The sequence below is a fragment of the Hyaena hyaena genome, unplaced genomic scaffold (assembly GCF_003009895.1).
Source record: "Hyaena hyaena isolate Hyena2069 unplaced genomic scaffold, ASM300989v1 scaffold_1629, whole genome shotgun sequence".
Classification (NCBI taxonomy): Eukaryota; Metazoa; Chordata; class Mammalia; order Carnivora; family Hyaenidae; genus Hyaena; species Hyaena hyaena.
Genome location: NW_024082261.1, coordinates 239402 through 262586, shown reverse-complemented (window position 1 = coordinate 262586; position 23185 = coordinate 239402). Strand labels below are relative to the sequence as shown.

The window sequence follows — 23185 nt, the reverse complement described above, 5'->3', positions numbered from 1 at the left end:
GATCTGTGCTGACAAGGCAGAGCCTTCTTGGGATTCTCTCTGTTTCCCTCTCTCTCTGCCTTTCTCCCACTCTCTCTCTCAAAATAAATAAACTAAAAAAAGACTACGACATTTCCAGAACAACAAAATACTAGAAGATGTTGGATTTGTATTAACATTGTGGGTACTGAAAGGGTCAGCAGCTGTCTTCTTAACTGTCAGAGATGGAGTAGTTTACCAGAGTTTTCAGGAATGTAACAGAGAAGGTGGAGCCTTGACTACGTGTGGCAATTGTCTGACACCCTTTTGTGAGTTACTTTATGAGTATTTTTGTGTCGTTAATAAATGTGTCACATGAATCTCCTTGGAGGAGGCTGTCATCCATGTCATGTCATATCTATGTTTCTAGGCAGAGGTGGATGCAGTTAGGATCTTGCCAGCAAAGAGTGTGCGAGGGCAAGGCTGCTGAGGTACCCCATGGGTAGCCTGGTAAAGATGTATTGTTTCCTTTCAGAGGGGAAGGCAAACAGCAGTTGAGAGACTATTGAAATAGACACTGAGCAGGATATATTATTCAAATCTATAATAGCAAAATATTTGCCAGTTGCTGAGTGAGTGGAGTCAGTAATTCCAATAGTCAGTATTGATTATGGGGGGGAGGGTCTTAATGGCTGGGACCACGGCATTGAGGTACAGTTACTCACTGTGAAGCACCGTTCATTCTTCTCAGGTTTAAGAACAGGCCGAACTGGGATGTTAAATGAACAAGCAGTGGGCATAATCACTCCTTCACTAATTAGATCTTACATCATAACTTTCAATCCTTCAGGGCCCTGTTTTGAGTTACACTGGCCCATTAACTTCTTAAACTGGGGAATCGATGATATCTCATTTAGTCAAGCCAATTTATAAGGACCGAAGACTTTATACAATTTTAATTTATTACTCAATTGGATCAGAATGTTTGTGCCCCCTAGAAGATATTTTAGGGTCATGGGTGTTATGACCATGGGGAATATTGGCAAAATACTAATTCTGATCGTTAAGGTGAGGCATACCTATCTGTCCTTTATTTTCTATTAAGTAACTTCCTTAAGATTATAGAGAGTACCTTGTTTGAATTTAATGGGTCCCCAGGTATAACTGTAATTTGAGTCCCACTATTGATCAAGTCCATGTAGGTTTGCCAATTGGTGCACTTAAGCAAATGTTGACGTTAATTCAGAACCTGTGTTGTAGAGGCGCAAAAGTCAATCAGTGCCCTTTTGTCTTTTTGCTGTATAAATTCTTTTAGGAAATTTTGGATTTCCAGTAGTATCAAACAGTGTGTCTTTGTCTCGATTTAATTTTTTTCCCTGGCAACCCTGAGGGGTGAGCTCTTTGTTGCAAAGGAGGCATAGCAGAATGGCATAGTGGGAGAGCATTGGGTCCACAATTCTGGTATGGCCCAACTCTTTTCCCCACAAGGGCTTTCCTTTCTCCTCTATTTCTCCCTCTGTAAAAATTCTGTCAAAGTATTTTAGATTTCCAGCGAAGCAAAGCCTCTCCTTTTAGTTTCTGTTTCTGCCCAGTCACCCGTGATGTGAACCTTCTTGGTGGCTATGGGGAAAGGTTCAGGGGCCCTGGGGCCTGCCTCATGGGCAGCTGTCTCTTCCTCCAGGGGATGCCAATCAATCTTCCCAGGGTTGAGGCCCACATCCAGTAAAATCATTTTGTCTGTGGCCTGAATGGGATCCATCAAGTCCCACGACTGCAAGATTAGCCCCTGGGCATCCTGGTGGGCGGCAGGGCTAGGCCAAGCTCAGGCACACTGGCTAGGGATTATGCATGGGGAAAGCAATTAAGTACAAAATACCCCTCCCCATTTGTAAAAATCATCAGTACTTGGGCCATGGGTCACCATGGATGTGTGCCTCAATATCTTTGGGGGGTCAGGAGACCATATGTGACAGTAGCAAGGGAAGTAGCATCATAGGAAAAAAGCAAAAATGTTATCCTTGTCTAAGCAAAAATGGCTATTAAGTGACCGGAGTGCCATGCTTAGTTCTCCCCAGGACAGCGGTCTCCTTCCTTTCTACAAACCTCACAAAGAGGAGTCCCCAGGCCCATCCTGGCAGTACATAATCACAAACAAGGTTTGCATGGCTGCCCAAGCAGCCAGTGACACTAACCAGGCTAGACACAGTAATCAGAGAGCTATAACTCCCCCCTTGGTAGCTGGGACTCAAGTGACAAGTGATTAGGATACTACATATGCTGCCTTCACAGGCAGGAGGCACAGAGCCCACCTGCCAAACCCGGACCAAACCCAATAGCATGTCTATTAGCAACAATTCTTGTCGTGAGGATTAGAGCATTTAAACTTTTTAAATGTTTACATATGTATTCTGAGAGAGAGAGAGAGAGAGAGAGAGAGAGAGAGAGAGAGGGTGTGAGAGCGTGCACAAGTGTGGGAGGGACAGAGAGAAAGAGAGACAGAATCTGAAGCAGTTTCCACACAATCAGTCCAGAGCCCGATACAGGGCTCGAGCCCATGAACTGTGAGATCATGACCTGAGCCGAGATCAAGACTCAGACGCTTAACTGACTGAGCCACCCAGGCGCCCCAGGATTAGAACGTTTAGAGTAAGAGCTACCAATACTTGGCAAAGACCTCGCACTGCCCTGCAAGCCAAAGTGCAAGTCCATCAGCAATTGGCAACTCTGTCCCAGACAGCATTCGCCATATCATGGAATCAGTTAATTAGCCATGAGCAGTGAATTAAAACTAACCACGTGTCCTTGCTCATGGTTGCTCTATCTTCTTCATGATACCAATTGTCTTGATCATCTCTTCTTCACCCTACTGATGAGGGAAGGATTCTTCCCTAGAATTATGGGGATGACTGAACGCCCAACACCCAACACTGGACACATGAGCTCGATAGCAGTTTATTAGTCACATATACTTACAGCCTGAAGGAGGAGGAGGACACTGCATGTCTCATAGAGCCACAGGCGGTTTGCACTTGAGATCAGAGTGAACAACCAAGTGTTGTGGATGGCAGGCTTTGTAGTATCAAGAAGATGGGGTGAGGGGCGCCTGGGTGGCTCAGTCGGTTGAGCGTCCGACTTTGGCTCAGGTCATGATCACACGGTTCATGGGTTCGAGCTCCACGTCGGGCTCTGTGCTGACAGCCAGCTCAGAGCCTGGAGCCTGCTTCAGATTCTGTATCTCCCTCTCTCTCTGACCTTCCCCTGTTCATGCTGTCTCTCTCTCTCTCTCAGAAATAAATAAAACACTAAAAACTTTTTTTAAAAAAAGAAGATGGGGTGAGCCCTGTTTCCCATAAGAGGATGTGATTGGCTTGTTGAAATAAATCTATGGGCTGGCAGGGAACGGAAACCCACTACTCAAGGATAAGCAGGAACTGTGCTTGGTGTCCATGATAAAGAGGGTTGTTTGGCGAGTGGACCTTATTCATGGAAGCAGAGTGGGGGAGGGGAATTTGCAGTTAGGTCACTGGAGGCCTTCCCAATTTTACCAGACATCAAAGCAACATGTAATATTAATTTTAGACTGTGTACCACATTCCTTTTTTCCCTTTCTGATTCAAAAGACAACTGCATAAAGCAATCATGATAAATCTGTGTACATGGACATATAGCATAAAGATGTAACTTGTATGACAATAACAGCACAAAAGAGAGAAGAGGGAATGGAGCTATCTCGGAGCACAGTTCTTACATAATATTGGTATTAATTTCAACTCAATTTTTATAGGTGTTAATTGCAGTCCCCAAGGAGACCACTAAGAAAATAACTGAAAATATGGTAAAAGAAATGATAAAGTAATCAAAATGATAGACCAAAAAATAATACATTTAATACAAAATAAGGCAGTAGCAGAAGATTTGATGAACACAAAAGACAGGAAATAGAAGAAACAAATAGCAAAAGAGCAGACATAAATTTTACCTTTTTGGTAATTACATTAAATCCAAATAGATTAAACACTACTATCAAAGGGCAGAGATCCTTCCAATAAAAAAGCATGATCCAATTATATGCTGTCTACAGAAGACGTGCTTTGGATTCAAAGATACAATTAGGTTGAAAGTAAAAGGTAGAAAAGATGTCTCATGAAAATGGTAACCAAAAGAGAGTTGGAATGGATAAACTAATATCAGACAAATTAGACTTTAACACAGAAGTTGTTAGTAGAGACAAGGAAGAAGATTTTAAAAGGAGAAAGATTTATACGATCTGAAGAGAAACCAGAGTATAAGAAGAAGATTTTATAATAGTGAGGTCAACAATTCAGGGAGATACAACAATTATAAACATATACACACCTAAAAACTGCCCACACCCATATCTGTGAAGCAAACTATCAGAATTGCAAGGAGAAATAGACAATTCAACAACAGTAGTTGGGTACATTACCGTCAACCTTATAGAGTTGTTTTTTTTTTTTAATATTTTATTTATTTCTAGAGACAGAGACAGCATGAGCAGGGGAGGGTCAGAGAGAGAGGGAGACACAGACTGAAACAGGCTCCAGGCTCTGAGCTGGCAGTCAGCACAGAGCCCGACGCGGGGCTCGAACCCACTAACCACGAGATCATGACCTATGCGAAAGTCGGACGCTTAACCGACTAAGCCACCCAGGCGCCCCTGTTTTTTTGTTTTTAAAGAAATGCTATAAACAATTGTATGTGAACAGATTAGACAAACCAGATGAAATGGAGAAATTTCTAGTAAGACACAAGTTGCCAATGCTGACCGAAGAGGAAATAGAGTCTGAAGAGACACGTACAAGCAAAAACATAGAATCAGTGGTCAAAATTCCCGCCAAAACAAAGCCCAGAACCAGAAAGCTTCACTGGTGAATTCTACCAAAAGTTTAAAGAATTAACACAATCATCCTGCTCAAGCCAGAAACCTAGAGACCTCCCTTGATTCTTCCCTTTTCATCACCCCTCCTCCAAGTCTCCCAAGCGCTCAGCACAGTGCTTGGCACATAGTAGGCATGTATTCATTTATTCAAAGAATATTGAGCTGCCATATTCCAGGTACTGTTCTAGGCGTTGGACCTACAACAGTGAACAAAACAAGTCCCTGACCTCATGGACCTTAGATGGTAGAGAATGGATGAAGGACAGTCTTGTTAAACTTAAGTCAGTCACAACTTCCCACATCTCTGTTGCCTGGGTTAGGAACCCCTTCTCAATCCTTTCTCAGGATCCAGTATACACTTTTACCACTGCATTTAGTTTTCTGTGCTGAAATGATCTTTTCTTTCCTTTTTTTCTTTCTTTCTTTCTTTCTTTCTTTCTTTCTTTCTTTCTTTCTTTCTTTCTTTCTTTCTTTCTTTCTTTCTTTCTTTCTTTCTTTCCAAATCTCTCTCCCTCACTTAATTGTGAACTCCTTGAGAGCAGGATCTGAATTTTAATGATTTCTAGCATCTGGCGCATAGCAAGCATTCAACGATGGTTTGTTCTGTGCGATTCTCTACCCGCTCTGGTCCAACTCCACCTCCAGACATCCCCAAACACATAACAACTTAATGCGCCCAGGAACACTAGGCAGTGTTTTGTTTTTCCTGGGTCCCAGATTTATTTCATACGTGGGGCCCCGGGGTGGCACCTCAGGCAAAGCCTAGGAGTCTTTTTATTTAAGTGCAGAAATCCTTGTTTTATTTTTTTGACCACCCCTTTTTTCTTCGAGATAACCATCTCTCTGTCCCTCTCTCATTTAATCAACTGCACATACAGGAATGTCCACTACACACCCTGCACACTCTCCCACTGGGGAAATTCTTCCCCGGGGCCAAGAGATGGAAGAGACAGGATGGCAGGTGCACTGACCTACAATGAGGGCAGCTTTTAAAAAACAATTTTTTAATGTTTATTTATTTGAGGGAGGGGGAGAGAGAGAGAGAAAGAGAGAGAGAGAGAGAGAGAGAGAGAATCCCAAGCAGGCTTCGCGCTGCCAGCACAGAGCCCGATGTGGGACTCTAACTCATGAACCGTGGGATCAGGACCTGAGCCGAAATCAAGAGTTGGATGCTTAACTGACTGGGCCACCCAGCCACTTCAATGAGGGCAGCTTTTTACCCCAAACATGGTGGTAGGGAGGTGGAGCTGACAATGGCTGTATTTTTCCCACTGCTTCTTCCTCGACCTCTTCCGTTTCCCATTTCTTGCTCCTCCATCAAGGCCTGGGAGTCTTGAAGTACTACTCTCAGTTGCCCACCCAGAAGAGATGGCTCAGCCCTTTCTCTGAGCTTAGAGAGGGTTTCTGGGGCACTGTCCATTTGGATCATCTTGGTCCCTTTTGGTCCTGAAGGGTTACCCTTTCCAATGTAAGCTGGAGCTTCCATAATTCCAAGCACTGCCCTTGTCCTGGGTCAGATTCCCAGGGTGATGCTAGAGTACACTCTGGAGGTATTTTGAACTAGGGAACAAAGATCCACAAGAAGCTGTGGCTGGCACACTCAGCCTATCTCTACCACTGAGTGGGGGAAACATCTCACACCACACATCCTGTTGAGGGAGGCCGGGCCCCGTCAGTGTGGGTGTAAAGCGCATCAGGTGATTTGACCATGGCAGCCACCTCAGGCTCTGATTTCCTTACCTGTTAGAGAATGTAATACTGACTACAGAATTTTCACAGGTCGGTATAATAACCTCAGTGCTTCTGATGGAAAAGTAGGCCAAGAAGGGTTAATTAGACCAGGGAACTCCAGTCATTTTGTGAGGAGAGGCCATTTTTCATTCCATTGAAGCCTTGAGAACACTTCGGGGGGTGGAGGAAGAGGGGGAAGAGGTGCTTGTGCCTTCGTGTGAGTGTGTTGAAGGAGGCTGTCAGCAAAGGCCTTGAAGCCGGGGAGGGGCAGCTAAGAATGATGGATATGAGGGACTCTGGGAATTGGTAATCATGATAGGAGGGGGATTAAAGGAGCAGACCAGAAAGACCCTGGGGGTAAGAGGGAGGCTGGCAATAAAGGTCCTTGGGGTGGGGAGGAGCTGACAATCTGACAGCGATGACCCCACACAGGATCCATAGAGTGTTTGCTGCACTCCCTCACTAGTTCATCCAGTGTCCCCATTGGGGCCCCCCGGGCCGGACTAATAATGTACGTGCCCCATTACAATGCCAACACATCAAACCAGCCACCATTAGAACAGGATCATTTTCCTCCAGGCAGCTGCTTGCTGCAATCATTCTGCTGATTAAATTTCATTCTGGAAAGTACTGCACAGACATTAATCAGGTGTCACAGCCACTCCATCCTATAGAGCCAAAGCCTCTCTGACCTTTAAAAATACACCAAACAGTTGCTAGAACTCATCTCCCTAAGGAGGACGGGTGCTCAGAAATCCACGCTGTTCTCACCCCTTCCAACCCCACTTCCTCTCACCTGGAGACACAAAGGGGTAACCAGAACCTTTCTGACATTTTTGCCCATTTTTTGGGGGGGGCGCTCCGGTCAGTCTTCAGTCTTGGTGGTGCCAGCAACCCCCTACATCTGTGGATTTGAAGCCTAGAAGGGCTTTCCTACCTCAAAATAGCTTCCCCGCTGGCCTGCTCCATGGCCTGACATTTTCACTGTCATAGAGCATTCCTTCCAGTTAAAACACTGTCGTCTCCAGAAATCTCCTGTTCACACAAAAACAAAGTAAAACTGGCTTACCTGGAAACAAGAATCCATAAATAATAATGGCACCTTTTATAATCACGGAGCACTTTTCCTTGCTCTCCCTGTATTTGGCCATATGCTATCTCATTTCATCGTACATCAGCCCTGTGAGGAAGACCCCCTTATTATCTCCATTTTGCAGCCATCAAAATGGAGGCTCTGAGACATTAATTGATTTGGTCAAAGGCCTAGGGCTAGAAAATGGTCTCCTGATGCTGAGCCTTAAGCACTCTCTGTCACGTTGACACAAATGACTCTTGGTAACCGAGAATTCTAAATGGAGAAGTGTTTTGATGGGGAGGGGGTGGGGAATGGTTGAGGTCACCCCCAATAGGGGGTCAAAGGAAAAGCCTTCAGGGGCGCCTGGGTGGCTCAGTGGGTTAAGCGTCCGACTCTTGATTTCTGTTCAGGTCACTATCTCAGGGTCCTCAGATGGAGTCCAGTGGCTGGGCGTGGAGCTTGCTGGACATTCTCTCCCTCCCTCTCTCTCTCTGTCTCTCTGAAAAAAAGCAAGCAAGCAAGCAAGCAAGAAAAGCCAGAAGTCGTGGTGGAGACGATGAGCACTTACAAAAGAGGAGGGAGATGGGGGAGGCAGAAATGAGAGGTGCAGAAACCATCCCAGTCTCCTTCAATTTGGATGTTAGTATTTGTGCTTCCTGATTTCTTTTCCTCAAGCCAGTAGGTGGCAAATAAAGTGCCTTATCTCTAGCTGGCCCTTCCTGCCAGAAGTGGTGGAGAGAGGCTGGAAGCCAGTGGAGGATGGCAAGTCATATGTTTTGTTCCCTGGGTTGGGCTGCCCTTGGTGATGGTGATGTGTACCGGCAGTCTCTGGCTGCCCACTCTCTTCAGGAAGGGCTCATTCAAGTCCAGGACATTAGCATTAAGCTGGAACATTGTAACACTGTGTCAGTAATGTAAGACAGTGCCCTGTCCTTAACGCATAATGTCGTTGAAAATGCAGAGTGTGGCAGACTGCATCTTAATTGGAAAGGATGCCTTGGACCATTCGGGACGCTACAGAACATTTGGCATAGCCATTAAAAACTGTTCTCCAGAGCCCAGGAAACTAATTGCAAATGGTTAGGTAATGCACAGCTGATGGAAAGAAGATTTCCCCTGAAATTGATTCCACGGTATATGTACGGAGCTGTTTACTGCAGTATTGCTTGTAACTATGAAAAACTGGAACTAAATTAATTGTTCAGCCATGGGGGGTTGCGTAAATAAGCCTGAGACATTCACACAGTGGAATGTTAGGCAGCTGCTGGGGAAAAATGAGGTAAATCTATGTATACTGACATGGAAACACGCCCGTGAAATAGAATTGGTTTTTTTTTTTAAAGTAAGTTGCAGAATAAGAGTTATAGTTTGGTTCCATTTTTGTTCACTCCCTCTGTGTGTAACTGTGTGCATGTGTACTTGCGGGTGTGTGTATATGCATAGGAAAAATGGGAAAATCTGGGAAAATACACACCAGATTTTTAAGAGTTTACCTCTTAAGAGTGAGATTGGGAAGGGAAAGACTTTCACTTTTTAGCGTATACACTTCTGTGATTGAAATTGAGGCACATATTTCATTCCTGCCATTGTTGGCTGTTTGCTAAAGGAAGGCAGGCTTTCTTGGACAACCTTCCTCATTGTGGGATTCTGGGCTCCCGGGTGGGGCTGGAGTTAGGTGAGTTTTATCTTCAACAGAACCTCTCACGGCTCTAGCTGAACCACAAGGCTGTGTTTCCTCTAAACACAAAGACACGAAAGTGCAACCTTACCAAAGGAATCCAACTTAATAAGCAAAGATGCTCATTCTCTCTCTCTCTCTGTCTCTCTCTGTCTCTCTCTCTCTCTCTCTCTATTCTGTCCTTCCCTCAGATTCCACACCCACCCCCCACCCCCGCCCTAACCCTGGGCTGAGTTCCTTTTATCTTCCCAGACAGGCCAGTGTCTCAGAGAAGCTGTTCTTTTCAGGCAATCCACAGAGTAGACAGCCCCCTACCGGTGCAATTTCAGGGGCATAGAAATAATCAGACCAGAAAGAGTACTACCCACCTGCCAGCACCAACACGCTTTAATCACACAAGGAAAGAGAAGGACAAATTCCCTTGAAAGAGGTGACACATTGTCTGAAACTTGCACTCAGACAAGGAAGACTGAAAGCAGAGCTCTGTGCGTGTGTGTGTGTGTGTGAGAAAGAGAGACAGACAGACAGACAGACAGACAAGCAGACAGACAGAGATAGACAGAGACAGAGGGAACCAAAGCAAGTGGGTCTTGAGTGACCTGAAGCACATGCCACAGGGAGGACAAAGGGCAATTACGAAGCATTCACGTGTTTAATTTGTTTATAAAATATTGTTTATAAAATACAATTTGGAGGGGCGCCTGGGTAGCTCAGCTGACTGAGCATCCAACTCTTGATGTCGGCTAAGGTCATCATCTCGAGGTTGGTGAGTTTGAGCCTGGTGTCCAGCTCAGCACTATCAGTGCACTGCTTGGGACTCTCTGTTTCCTTCTCTCTCTGCCCCTCCCCCACTCGTGCTCTCTCTTTCTCAGAATAAATAAAATTTTTAGAAGATAGAATTTGGAGTGTTTCGGGGGCTATTTTTAATAATACATACTCACTGGAGCACCTGAGTGGCTCAGTTGGTTAAGCGTCTGACTTCGGCTCAAGTCATGATCTCATGGTTTGTGGGTTCAAGCCCTGCGTTGGGCTCTGTGCTGACAGCTCGGAGCCTGGAGCCTGCTTCAGATTCTGTGTCTCCCTCTCTTTCTCTGCCTCTCCCCTGCTCGCACTCTGTCTCTCTCTCAAAAATAAAATAAGCATTAAAAAATAATAATACATGCTAACTGAATGTATTTGGAGGCTACAGAAAAGCATAAAAAAGAAGGTAGTCACCTGTAATTCCACTACCAACATTGACTACAGTAAATATCGTTATGGTTTTTCCTCCTGGTCATTTTTCTCTCTATATATATGCAATTTCAAACAAAATTGGGATCAAACTATACAGCCTACTTTTTCACTATCATTATGGATATTTCTATGTCCCTAATATTTGAAAACACAATTTTAATAGCTATATAACATGTGCACCTTTTGGCTGTGGTATCATCTAATTCATCATATCCCTAATTTGGGACATTTCAGGGTTTTTTTCTAATTTTTTTCCTTCTTATAAATTGCCATGGACATCCTTGCACATAAATCTTAGTCCAGATTTCTCTTTCTTTAGTACAGATTCCCAGAAGTGGAATTACTGGGTCACAGAGTATAAACATTTTGGAAGGCTCTGTGGAGCAGTTTGAACTGGGAGCAAATCTATTGATTCCCAGAAACTACTGAACACAGAAATCCTCTCCAGTCCAAACCTGAACCAAGCAGTTGGGCACACACACCCCTGCGACGACGCCACATCTAATTAGGTGTTTAATGCATGTTTTTTCATGGGGTTACAGGGAAAGGATGTACTCAGCTATGTAATTAATTAGAGGAAGGAAACGGGGCAGTTGCTGCTTAACTGAATGCTATTCCACTGTCCCCACCAACCGCCATCTCTGGCAGGTAAACCAGAGCATTCAAATCGTGAGGCCCACCGAATGATCCCCTAACCCATTCCTGTGGGCTTAAGGCCACTCACTCTAATCTCCTGTCCCCCTTTCCCTCCTGATTAAAAAGAAATATATGTGGTGAATTTTTCTGTATGAATTTTCCTTGAATAAAGAGGTTACTGTATAAAATATGGTAATTATAGGGGCGCCTGCGTGGCTCAGTTGGTTGGGCATCCACCTTCGGCTCAGGTCATGATCTCACGGTTTGTGGGTTCGGGTCCCGTGTCAGGCTCTGTGCTGACAGCTCAGAGCCTGGAGCCTGCTTCGGATTCTGTGTCTCCCTCTCTCTGTGCCATTCCTCCACTCATGCTCTGTCTCTCTCTGTCCCTCAAACATGGAATAAACGTTAAAAAAATAAAAATATATAAAATACGGTAATTATATTTACTCATTGATTCTCAAAACAAACAAACAAAAATAAAAGTGTGCATGGAGGTGGGGCGCCTGGGTGGCTTAGTCGGTTAAGCATCCAACTTTCGCATAGGTCATGATCTCGTGGTTCATGGGTTCGAGCCCCGCGTCGGGCTCTGTGCTGACAGCCAGCTCAGAGCCTGGAGCCTGTTTCAGTCTGTGACTCCCTCTCTCTCTGACCCTCCCCTGCTCACGCTGTCTCTCTCTCTCTCTCCTATAAATAAATAAAACATTAAAAAAAATTTAAAAAAAAAAGTGTGCATGGAGGAAAAAATCAGGAAAAATGCATTTCAACCCGTAAATTGTTATCTCTGGGGAGTAAAATTGCAGGGGAGAGGGTAATTTGCTGCATCATGTACCTCTGCAGTTTGGAGAATTTTTACAGTGTCATGTTTTATTCCAGTAAGCAGAAAAAAAGCAACAGGTGAAAAGCGCCATATGTTCAACAGGCATTTAAGTCCCTACTATGTACCAGGCATAACTAAGCAATCATTATAGAAATTTTGAAAGCTACCAAAAAAAAAAAAAAAGACTTTGGGGTATGTGCAACGGAGAACAATAATGACCACAACAATGAAAACAACTAAGCAGTTGGAGGTTTCTCGGGTTCTTGTGGACTATGATGCAGTGTTGCCTGCTCCTGGGACTGCTCTCAGACTCTGGCTCCTAGATCTGTGGTTCTCACCAGATGCCTAGGGCCCAGCTGACCTCTGATCCCGCTTCCTGACTGGCACTTCCCCTCACTGGTTGTAACCGGATGTGTCTCAAGCGCTAAAACACCTCCTTTGCAAGGTAAAGCCAAATGAGTGTGAAGATTCTGGCATGTGCTGATGTTGGGAAGGGACTTTGCTACAAATATTTTGGAGGACAATTTGACCATATGTATTAAAAAGCCTGAAAAATATTCGGACTTGATGATAAAAACCATGATAGTGGTTACTTCTAGGAGGGTTATTGGCCAAGAAGGGGGTTCAAGGGAGCCATCTAAGATGTTGGAAAGGTACATCATCTTGATCTGGGTGGGGGCTACAAGAGTATATATGTGAAAATTTATCGCTAGGTATACTTAAGACCTGTGCACCTTACTGTATGCATGTCACCAAAAATGTTTTGTTAGAAAATATATATGTGAAAAAAAATTTTTAAAGGGGCGCCTGGGTGGCTCAGTCGGTTGAGCATCTAACTCTTGATTTAGGCTCAGGTTATGATCCCAGGGTCGTGGGATCGAGCCCCGTGTAGGGCTCAGAGCCTGCTTGGGATTCTCTCTCCTCTCTCTCTCTGCCCCTCCCCACCACCCTATCCCCACTGACTCACACACATTTGCTTTTTCTCTCTCTCAAAATAAATAAACTTAAAAAAACATAAAACAATTAAAAATTAAATAAACATAGAAAAGAAAATATATATGTGAAACTTTTGAACCAATGATTCTGCTATACCATTACATCCTACAGTAATAAAGGGGGAAATATTTAGTTTATTGTGTTATTTATAAATGTTAAAAAACTGGAAACCTCTGAAGTATCTGACAGCCGGGAATGGTGAATAAGTGTTATTCCATTCATTTCAAATCATATTATCAAAATGTTCTCACTGGTATTGAAAAACACTTTTAGTATTTGGTAACTATAGCATTTGGTTACTAGGACAGAAAGAAATCAATGGCAAAGTAAAGACAAGTACCAGCGTTGTCCCCTGGTGCTGTGGTGATTTCCTTGGTACCCAAAGAAAATGACCAGCTGACGATGGGAACCATTCAAGCTTCATGGGCAAAATCACACCATCAACCATGGTTCTCCTCAGTGAAGATTCAAACAGCTGAATGCCAATGCCTTCAGCATTGACCTAAGGTAGTCTGGTGGGTACAACTCCAACCTCAATTAGGGATGTTTGGACTCTTTGAAGTTCTCCGTTATTCTGAAGCTCCTTTCTTGCACTTAGTCAACTCAAGTCTGGGAGCTGAGTGGTGGGTGGTGGTAACCAGGGTGGAGAAAGAATCACTGGGGCGTTTGTGAATACTTCTGTGGCCACCATCCCAAGTATGTATGAATGCATTTATGGGTAGTTATCCATGTGGACATGATTTCTCTGGTTCACAGTTCCCAAATTTGGAATCAGGAAGGCTCTACAGTAATTTAATCAAACTGAGCATCAAAATAAGGAGGTGATAAAGTAGTATGGCTCTTCCCAGGGTGAATGTGTTAGAGATACAGCACCATCTGGTATTTTCCTAGTGGTCCACAAGCCTCTGGGAGCACTCTTGCCATTGGTTTGGAGAAGATGGAGAGAAGCAGGCTGCAGCCCCATTGGCAAACGTTTCCTCATGCTACAAAACAGCTTGCAACCTAGGGCAATACCGCATGCTTGATTAAGTTGCAATGAAAAGGATTTATTTTAAATCATTTTAATAATTTCTTTTTTATCAGAAGTTAACCAAGAAGTTTTATAGTAGCCTCTGCTGCCATGAGAGACCTGTTCCTTCATCCAGGTGGCTTTCCTATTGGTAAATTTTCTGGGGAGCCTATCACTGCATAAAATCTACATGTATTTTGGGGCACTTGGATGGCTCAGTCAGTTAAGCGTCCGACTTCAGCTCAGGTCATGATCTCACAGTTTGTGGGTTTGAGCCCCATGTTGGGCTCTGTGCTGACAGCCAGCTCAGAGCCTGGAGCCTGCTTCAGATTCTGTTTCTCCCTCTCTCTCTGACCCTCCCCTGATCACGCTGCCTCTTTCTATCTCAGAAATAAATAAAACATTAAAATTTTTTTTTTAAATCTACATGTGTTTTGACCTGAGAAAAATCAAGATGGAGCCCATGCAAAATTGCCTCTTGCTCTTTAATTGTCCAGCTCATTCTGAGGAAAATAAACTTTTTTGGTTTTGTAAGAAAGGGGTCTCTGTGCCAGGCTTGGTTGAATGTGGGTTGCCTTTTTTCTTTTCCAAGCTCCATTCTAGTCCCTCCCCTTATCCCAGATCCTCTGTCCAAATAAGCACACCATCTCCGGGGACAAGACGGCTACTGCTCTCTGAGCTGCTGCGGGCAGCTGCTATTGTCACTGCTACTGGTCTCAAAGTCATCTTTAACTTGACTGAGAGCCCGCTGTGTTCCAAGTCTCACAAGATACCCCAAGAGACAGTATGAAGGAAATATACAGAGTGCAAGTTCTTTTAAGTAGCCAACCTCCTCTAGTACTTTTTAAAATAGCTTTTAATTTTCACACAGGCTTCGGGAATACAGGTGTTCCATAAAGCAAGCCCCCCCTCTTAAGGGTACCTCACTCATTTATGGCTTTGATTATAAAGGTCAACTGATGGGCAGTGAGATAAAATGAAAAGGCCTCAGTCTGTCCATCGAGACCAGCAAAGTAACAAGTTTCTATTCAGCTTCTTAAGCAATCTCTAGCTGAACGGTAGCCATAGGGGAGCCGACATCTCTAGGGAATGTGCAAAGCCGTCTTTTCCAGCCATATAAACAAATCCGCTTTTCTTCAAGGCTACTTTCACAGAAACCAAATCAGTTAGTTATGAAGTACTCCCGAGAAATCAATGCTCATTGCAGGAGCCCTTCACATCAAATGTATGAGACCTTTAGAGCAAAGGGGGTGAGGAGAGGTAAGTAAACACACCTGAGGACAAACATGGCAAGAGTATAAATACCGGGCTTCTCTTCTTTCTGCCTTTGTGGAGCCTACGGAGACTGACACGTAAACCAAGCACACTTAGGGCACACGCCTCTACACCAGCGGGCCTCTTGTCTTTAGACCTATACATTGCTAAACCACATCTATAGCGTAAGGCTGATAATAATACCTAACACAGCATTCAGCTTGGCCCCTGGGGTGCCCAAGTTCTTTACAAAGGGCTTCCTTTTTAACCTTCAGGAAACGTCTTTTCTTCCTTTGGAAGACGGTCAAGGGCAAGGGCCCTTGGTTCCATTTTGTGGATAAGGAAAGCAAGCCTCGCAGCAGATGAGCAAGCCAGAGCTAGGAAGAACCAAGCTCTCTTCTTCATCCCATTGACTCTCAGGAAGAGTTTTGTAGTTGATTGATTATTTATTTATTTATTTCTGGCGGGAGTACCTGGAAAGAGTGTCACCACAACCATCAGGGAAGGTGGTTGGAAGGAAGCCTGGAGATCAGGAGCTCTCGCGGGGACAGCGTGGATGCCTTCACACAGGTAAACGGGTAAATTCCACAGGATGCCAGGCCCCCAGGGCCTATGTGCCACTGTTATCATCTTCCTCACCTTCTGGCCTCATTCTGTTCTGCTACTCCTTGGAGAGTGCAAAACCATTGCCCTCTGGGCTGACAACATAGTGACTGAGGTCTAGTGGGGTCTGGAAGGATGGGTTGGGAAGGGCTTTGCTGTCCTCCAAGCTCAGGGACATTTACACTTGGCCCTCAGTTTCCCTTAGCGGTCCCCAGTGGATTCTCGCAGGCGTGGCTTGCTCAGTCTTTCCGAAGCTCCTTGTGTTTTTATCCTGTTGCACTGAACCTAATGAGTTCCTTAGGTTTCCAATATGCTCTATAGAGTAATATTTCTTTTCAGCTGCCTCACCAGGAAGAGCACTGACCTGGGAGTCTAACAGATCTAGGTTCAAATCCCACCTCTGCCACTTACTGGTGGAGTAGCTGCAGGAAATTTTCATCCCTTCTCTGAGATGCAGTTTCTTCATCTGTAAAATGGGAGTGTTGATACTTCCTCTTCTTGCTTTGCATGGCTGCTGTGATGAGAAAATGAGATCGTCGACATAAAAGCATCTCGTAAAAGCATCTCTACCAAAGCCCAGACCAGGGTGGTGCTGATGCCGAGTCATATTTGCTTTAGCTGAATCTCCTTCAGGCTCGTAGGGGGCTGTTGGTTCTAGAATTCTCAGATCTGGTGAATAAGGCTGTGTTCCCTCTCTCCATCTCTGCATAATTTTATACACTCTGGTCACATCTCTTCCCAGCCTTCATCTTTCTAGACTAAAGAGTCTGCATTTGTTTAATCTATCTTCACATGGCAGCCCCCTCTACCCTCCCCCATCCTCTTGATTGTAGAGTGGCCCTTCTCTGGATCATCTCCAGCTCCATTATGTCATTCTGGAAGCACTAAGACCAAACCTGCACAAATGTGTGTGTGTGTGTGTGTGTGTGTGTGTGTGTGTATTCATCAGCTCTGAACCTCTGACTCTGCCCCCTCCCCAGTTATAAATCCTAGAACAGGATGCTTGTCCAAGACCCTCTCTCAAACTACAGAGAAGGCCGGTCGGCCCCAGGCTGTAGCCTCCCCCCCTCTTTCTCTGCGCAGCCCTGGCCCCAAGGGGCTAAAACGGCTCCCTGTCTGGCTTGGGAGGCTGGGAGGTGGATAACTAGGATGGGGGGGCCAAGGGGGAGAGGTGGGGGGGTCTTGCGCAAGCGCACTCCGCCGCTCGGACCGCCAATGCTGCTGCCTCCCAGAGCAGAGGGAGGCAGAAGAGGAGGGAGGGAGAAGAGGGGAAGGGAGGGGGAGGCAGCACTTAGGCTGCAGCTCGCAACCAGAGGCAGTCTCTGCTCTCAGAGGGACAGGGAGCAGCAGCCGCGGAGTAGGATGCTCTGCGGGGCGCCCTGAGCCGGGGGCACGCGAAGCAGCTTCGGGGGCCCGGGCCACAGGGCAGCTTTCACCATGCATCAGTCCCTGACTCAGCAGCGGTCCAGCGACATGTCCCTGCCCGATTCCATGGGTAAGTCCAGCCGCCCTTCCTAGGGGCGGCGGCGGCTTGGGGTGAGTGCGCTGCCCTCCGGACTCCGAGCGCCCCGGCCTCCTCCGGGAGCCGGGGAGCGGGAAGCGGGGCTAGATAGGGGGTACCAGCTCCTCTGAGTCTGGGTCGCCGACCGGAGCCCCAAGGGAGCGGCCCGGCGGGGGCGGGGGCGACGCGCGGAGACTGGAGAGCCTAGCTTGCGTCGGAGTATCCCGGCCTCGGAGTGCGGGTGTGTGCGTGTTTGTGTGCGTGTGCCGACAGACTTGCAGCTGGTGGTAAATCCCCGCTGTCTGGAGATCCAAACACTTCCCTGCAACCTGCGCCTTCGCTTTCCATTCGACGCTCCCTCTTTGCAAAGTCCCCGTCACTTCTAAGAGCTCACGACTAACGACAATTAGGAAAAGCAGAGTCCTCGCCCCCTCCCAACTCTGTCGAAGCTGCCCAGAAATTCAGAGCTGCAGTGGTGGTGGGGGCGCAGACTTGCACCTCGCTGGTGGGGGAGTTTGCGCAACCCTGAGGGATGGGTTGGGGGGGGAAAGGAGGGGGGTTGGCGGGAGGGGAACTAGTAAGGAATCACTCAAGACGGCCCAGCCCTGCCATCTGCAGCGGCAGGATCAGCATTCCTTGAATTTGATTTCTATTCTGCTCCAAATGCACGGAATGTGCGTGAGTGTGGAAAAAAAAAAAAGGTGGCGGGGGGGGGGCGGGAGACGAGTGAGAGCGCGAGAAAGAAAGAGCGAGCGCGAGCCCGCGCATCTTCTGAAGTAGCGCTTTCCCTCTCGGAGTGGAATGGAGGGGGAGGGGGAGACCCACTAGCCTGATTTGGTTCAACACTTTTCCTCATCAAATCTGGGGGACAGCTCATCAGATAAGGCATCAACTTGGCTGCCCCTCGAAGCTGCTTTTGGGTAGTTACAAACAAAACACAAACCCAGTCCCCCTCAGCTGTTAGGCACCTTCCCAAGCCCTATGATTTCACTGGGCGGAGAAATTAATTTGTAGCCCAGGAGAGCGGGAGGGGATTGTCAAGCCATGATCCCACCTAATCTTAAAATTCGCCTCGGACACACTTTAACCAAATCGAATTATCTTTTGCCAACATACTTTACATTCTGCAAATTTCCTTCGTCCCGAATTCCTGCCATCCAATCTTCTCAGGTCTTCTCCGAGGAATTTGCGGGAACATTTCAAAAGGAGGGGGCGGGGAGAGGGCTGAACCCCCTATGGGAGCTCCTTACTGCCTGCAAAAGATCGGGTCTGCACGGAATTCGTTCCCCGGAGGGGCCCCAGAAAGTGTCATCTTCTAGATGGTGGGAAGATTCGTATTTTCAATGGTTTTGCATATTCAGTATGAGAATTTGTTCTTTTTTTTTTTGTTGTTTAATTTCTAAGGGTGTAGTCACTTGCAACGTGGTCCAAATGAGGACTTGGGTCCGAATCCAGAACCCAGCAGTACCAGACTCCCCCCAGCTGTCTAACACGCGCCCTCTCTCTCTCTCTCTCTCTCTCTCTCTCTCTCACACACACACACACACACACACACACACTCTCTCACACACGCACGCGCATGCAGGCACACAGAATGCACTCCTCACCTTGGCCAGCTGTGGCGCCAGCGCAGCCCCCGGCTCCCCGACGCCAGACTGTTGCGCCAGGGAGGGCGGGGGGGGGGGGGGGGGGAAGAGGGCGAGGGCACGCAGCGCCCGTGTGTGCAGAGGGCCACAGCCACCTGCAAAGCCAGCCTCCGCGTTTGGCCGTCTGCCTGGGGGGGAGGAGGAGGAGTGGGCAGGTTAGGTGCCCAGGCCTTAAAACGTTGCTACTTGGCACACGGCTCTGCAGGTTGGGGAACAAGATGAAGAGAGTTCTTTCCTGGGCTCCCAGGGGCCCTTGGCCAATCTTGGCGTTTTAAGAAGCTGAGGGGGCTTCGCCCAGCCCAGACTCAACACTGTGGGAAAAGGATCCTAAATCCCTCATAGACGCTGGAGCCTGTCCACGCATCCTGCTTTGTAAAGTCCGCAGACCCAGGACACTAGCAAATTCCTGAGCCGAGTGGTAACCCAGGGTTTCCAGTTTGGACCGGGGAGTCTCCCCGGAGTTCCCTGGCTCGAGTCCCGCACAACCCAGGCCTGAATCAGCGTCTAGGCTATTTAGGAGCTACTCCCACTTAACTCAGTTCTGGCAACGCCACCTTCCCTTGCATGTGACGGGGGCGGGTGGGGGGAGGGGAAATGGAGGTGGGGGGTAGTGTTTCGGTCCCCAAGGGGCAGCATTTCTGAGGGGATTCCCTCTGCAGGCAAGACACAACCGCAGCCCGAACAGTAAAATTTAAGACACACACTGCACCAAGGTGCCTGCACTCTACGTTTGCTGGCTGCCTGGGGATGAAGGGTTAGTACAAGGCTTGGAACATAGCAGGCGCTGGGCAATATGAAGATGGTAATTTGACTCCAGCGCCCCTGCATCCCCTCGCAGCAACCCCTTTCTCCCTTTTGGCAACACCGCCCCCAGGCGCTAAGGCACTTCCACTACAGCATGACGCTCCTCTCCCAAATAACACATTTGTCATTCACCAGTGACCTGGGATGTCTCTGGTCAAAGAACTGCCAAAGGCGGGGGGGGGGGGGGGGGACGCAGGATATCAGCGACTTTAAGGAAATGTTTGGGAGATTGGCAGCCTTGAGGCTCTTGCATGAGCAGCCACCTGTTTCCACTGATGTGCAAGGCTGGGACTTCCCGGGACCCTCCCTGTGTGGCAAAGCTGACTCAGGTAAGCAAATCCTCACTGGTTCTAAAGATGAGCCCTCCAAAGTAGCCAGTCATAGACAACATAGTGTATAGGACAGGATACTGGGCCCCTGCTCCTTGCTGCACTCCCATGGCGATTACACACCCTGTAATCAAGGGGGTGATCGAGAGCACGTACAGGTAAAACATGAGTAAGCAGAGATAATCATCATCCCACCTTCTGGCCACCCACATCTTCGTTCCTGTCAGATACACAATCCTGGATCGGGATTTCTCATATAGCTCGTGTGCCAGACCCACAATTTACAAGGGTAGCGGTGGCAGTCACCACTGATGTGTGTATTGAGTAAGATATATAGGAATTCAGGGACATGAAATAATGAGTGATTAGAATAGCCTGGGCTTGGCAAGAAAAACTTTCGGAGGAGGTGAGTTTTGAGTAGATTTTAGAGGAAGAGAGGGACTCAGATTCAAAGACTGCAGTGCAGGTGGGGGCTCGGACCAGGGGGGAAACCAGGCTGTATCTGGAAGGGTGGAAACAGCAAATAATTGGGTGCTCCTAGAGCTGAGGATCCTGGCTGTCACGAATCTGGGGTGGAGGTGGGGCACTGCAGAGAGGGAGGGCCGCAGTAGCTCTGCAGCTGCTGGGGGCGGAAGAGGGGCAGGCAATGCCCATGACGGGATTTCAGACTCTCCCACTGCTCTTGGTTGCAGGGGTGGTTGTGTTGTTTAAACAGAAACCCGCTGGGCGCCAAGCCGGCGGGCTAGTGGGAGACACTGGGGTTTTGTGACACTAGTTGACCAGAGGCTTTTAGTTCTGGGGACCCCTCGGGTGTACCCTAATTTTAAAAATCAGTTCTATGAACACGGCTCATATTTATTCACACAATTCCCCGCACGCCTTTTTGATTAGAAGGGAAGACATTCTGATATGTTGCCTCTGGTTTATTCAACAAGTATCGACTCCTCTCTTAGGTGTCAACCACTGTGAAGGCATTGTTTTCTGGTGCCTCCTGCCTCCTGCTTTATTTAAGCACCTCCTGGTATCCGGAGTTTTTTCAAATGATGATTAACTAAACAAAATCGGAATCAGGTGTTCCTGTATTCACGGGTCTCATCTAAGGCAGGCCCCAAACTGTTCCCTAATAAGAAGAGGGCTTCCTTCTAAAATGAAACAATCACCAGGAATATGTACCTTTTAGCAGCCTGGGCCACACATTCAGAGAACAGGTGTGTCTTGCTCTAAGTAGAGGTGACTTTTAAGTCAAACTGACACTAAATGGAGAGGTGATTCTTCACTTTTCAAAAGCATTCACCCACTCAGTTCCTTATGACGATCTCCCCAAGCACAGCTAGAAATAATTTCATCTTCCACAATTATAGTCCTTACAGTGTAAAGTAGGGGGGGTGACTTGGGGGAGGGCGTGACAGGGGGGACTAGGGGGAGGAAGAGGACAGAGACTAGATATTCAGCCTAGTGATGAGAGAGTTTTCTTGGGAATTTTCAGAACAAATCCTATTTGGAGGCAAGGCCCCTGGAAATCTGTAGGATCTTTCCCTGGGTTTCCCAACTGACTGGATTTTCAATTCAGGTTCCCAAGCAAGAGGGAAAAAAAAAAAGATTTTCAAATGACACCATGTGGTTTGCTGAGTCACTTTTCTGACCTGGCTCCTGTGCTTTTAAGAGCTAGAGTGATATTTGCAAAGGAGACCCGAGAGCTGTGAATAGGATTTAAAGCCACTTGGCAAGGAAGAAGTGGGCAGGCGAGTGATACCAAAAAAATCAGAAGGGCCATACATGCACTCCCCCAATTTAGTCTCTCAAGTTATACGTTTTCCGTATGAGGTGTTGAGACACTTTCCTGCGTCGCTAAGATAACCCCTGGCCGCTCCAGATGTTTCCTCACTGTGTTCTGCTAATTTGAGGCAGGGGAGGGCTCAGAGGGGGCGAGTGACAAGGAGAAGGCAGACGGAATGGAAGGCGAGGTAGGCAGGTTTTTGTTAGAGCCCCTCTGTTCACCCAGAAGCATCTATCAAGGAACAGACTCAAGGACCCTGCTTTAGACACTCATTTAAGGAACCCCTCGAGACCCAGACCCAGACGAAGGCTGACTACCCTTCGGCCGAGCAGGAAATAAATCCTGCCCCCTCACACACACACACCCTCCCCCCCGCAGTCCGCAGCTCTGCTCTCGGTGTTTCCACCAGTCAGCCCGCCATTTGCATCCCAAACAGCCCTGTCTCACGAAGGGCCCTGATGTCACAGGTGTCCCCAGTGGACCTTTATGCTCTTCCCGGTGGAGGCCGGACTCAGGCCCCACCGGAGAGGAGCCTCCATCTCCCAACTCTCCCGGCCTCTCCTCTGAGGGCGGGATCTGGGCTCCTCTAAACGCTCCAGTCCCTTCCATCCCGCAATGTGAAATCGTCTTAGAGCGGGATCGCATTAGAAATGACCCTGATGAGTCACGTCGCTCACTTTCCAGGCTGACGTCAGGGGAGACCGCCAGCCCCTCCCACCTCCCTCGGAGCCCTCGGTGGGGACGGCCCCGGGGAAGACAAGATGGACGGGGGAGAGGGGCGCGAATCCGGGGTGGCGCGCCCCGTCCCCTCCGGGAGGCCGGCGCTGCTGGGGGCTGCGCGGGCCGGGCCACAGCCCTTCCTGGCCTCGGGGTCTCGCCGCTCATCTCGCCTCCCTCCCCCGTCCTGCACCCCAGCTCCTATCCCTCCCAGCGGTGCAGTCTAGGTGCCTTCGAAAGCAGCCGCTGCCCTGCGGCTGAAGTGCGGCCTCCTCCCGAAATGGTGGGGTCCTGGGAGCGGGTTCCAGGGGCTTCTTTAGGCCCCTAAATGCCCGCCAAGCCACAGGGGTGGGTGACCCCATCGTAAGGCTCCCCGCTGCTTCCTACTCCTCACTGGAGAACTGGACCCTCCTCCCAGTCCCCCCCACTTGCGTGTTTTCTCGGAACTCAGAGGTGAGACCTCACCCCTGGTAGCTCCTGTCGAGACTCCCCTATCCCCTTGTTGGAGGGACTCGGAAAAA

General features: G+C 47.7%; 1 protein-coding gene across 1 annotated transcript in view; it reads left to right on the top strand.

The window, feature by feature from the left end:
* The first annotated feature begins 17275 nt into the window (after positions 1–17275).
* Positions 17276–23185, top strand: part of TMEM255A (transmembrane protein 255A) — a 57444-nt gene continuing 51534 nt past the window's right edge. The window contains exon 1 of the mRNA XM_039224406.1: positions 17276–17385. Coding sequence (XP_039080337.1) covers positions 17328–17385 — 58 coding nt within the window. The 5' untranslated portion in view covers positions 17276–17327. The remainder of the gene's footprint in view (positions 17386–23185) is intronic.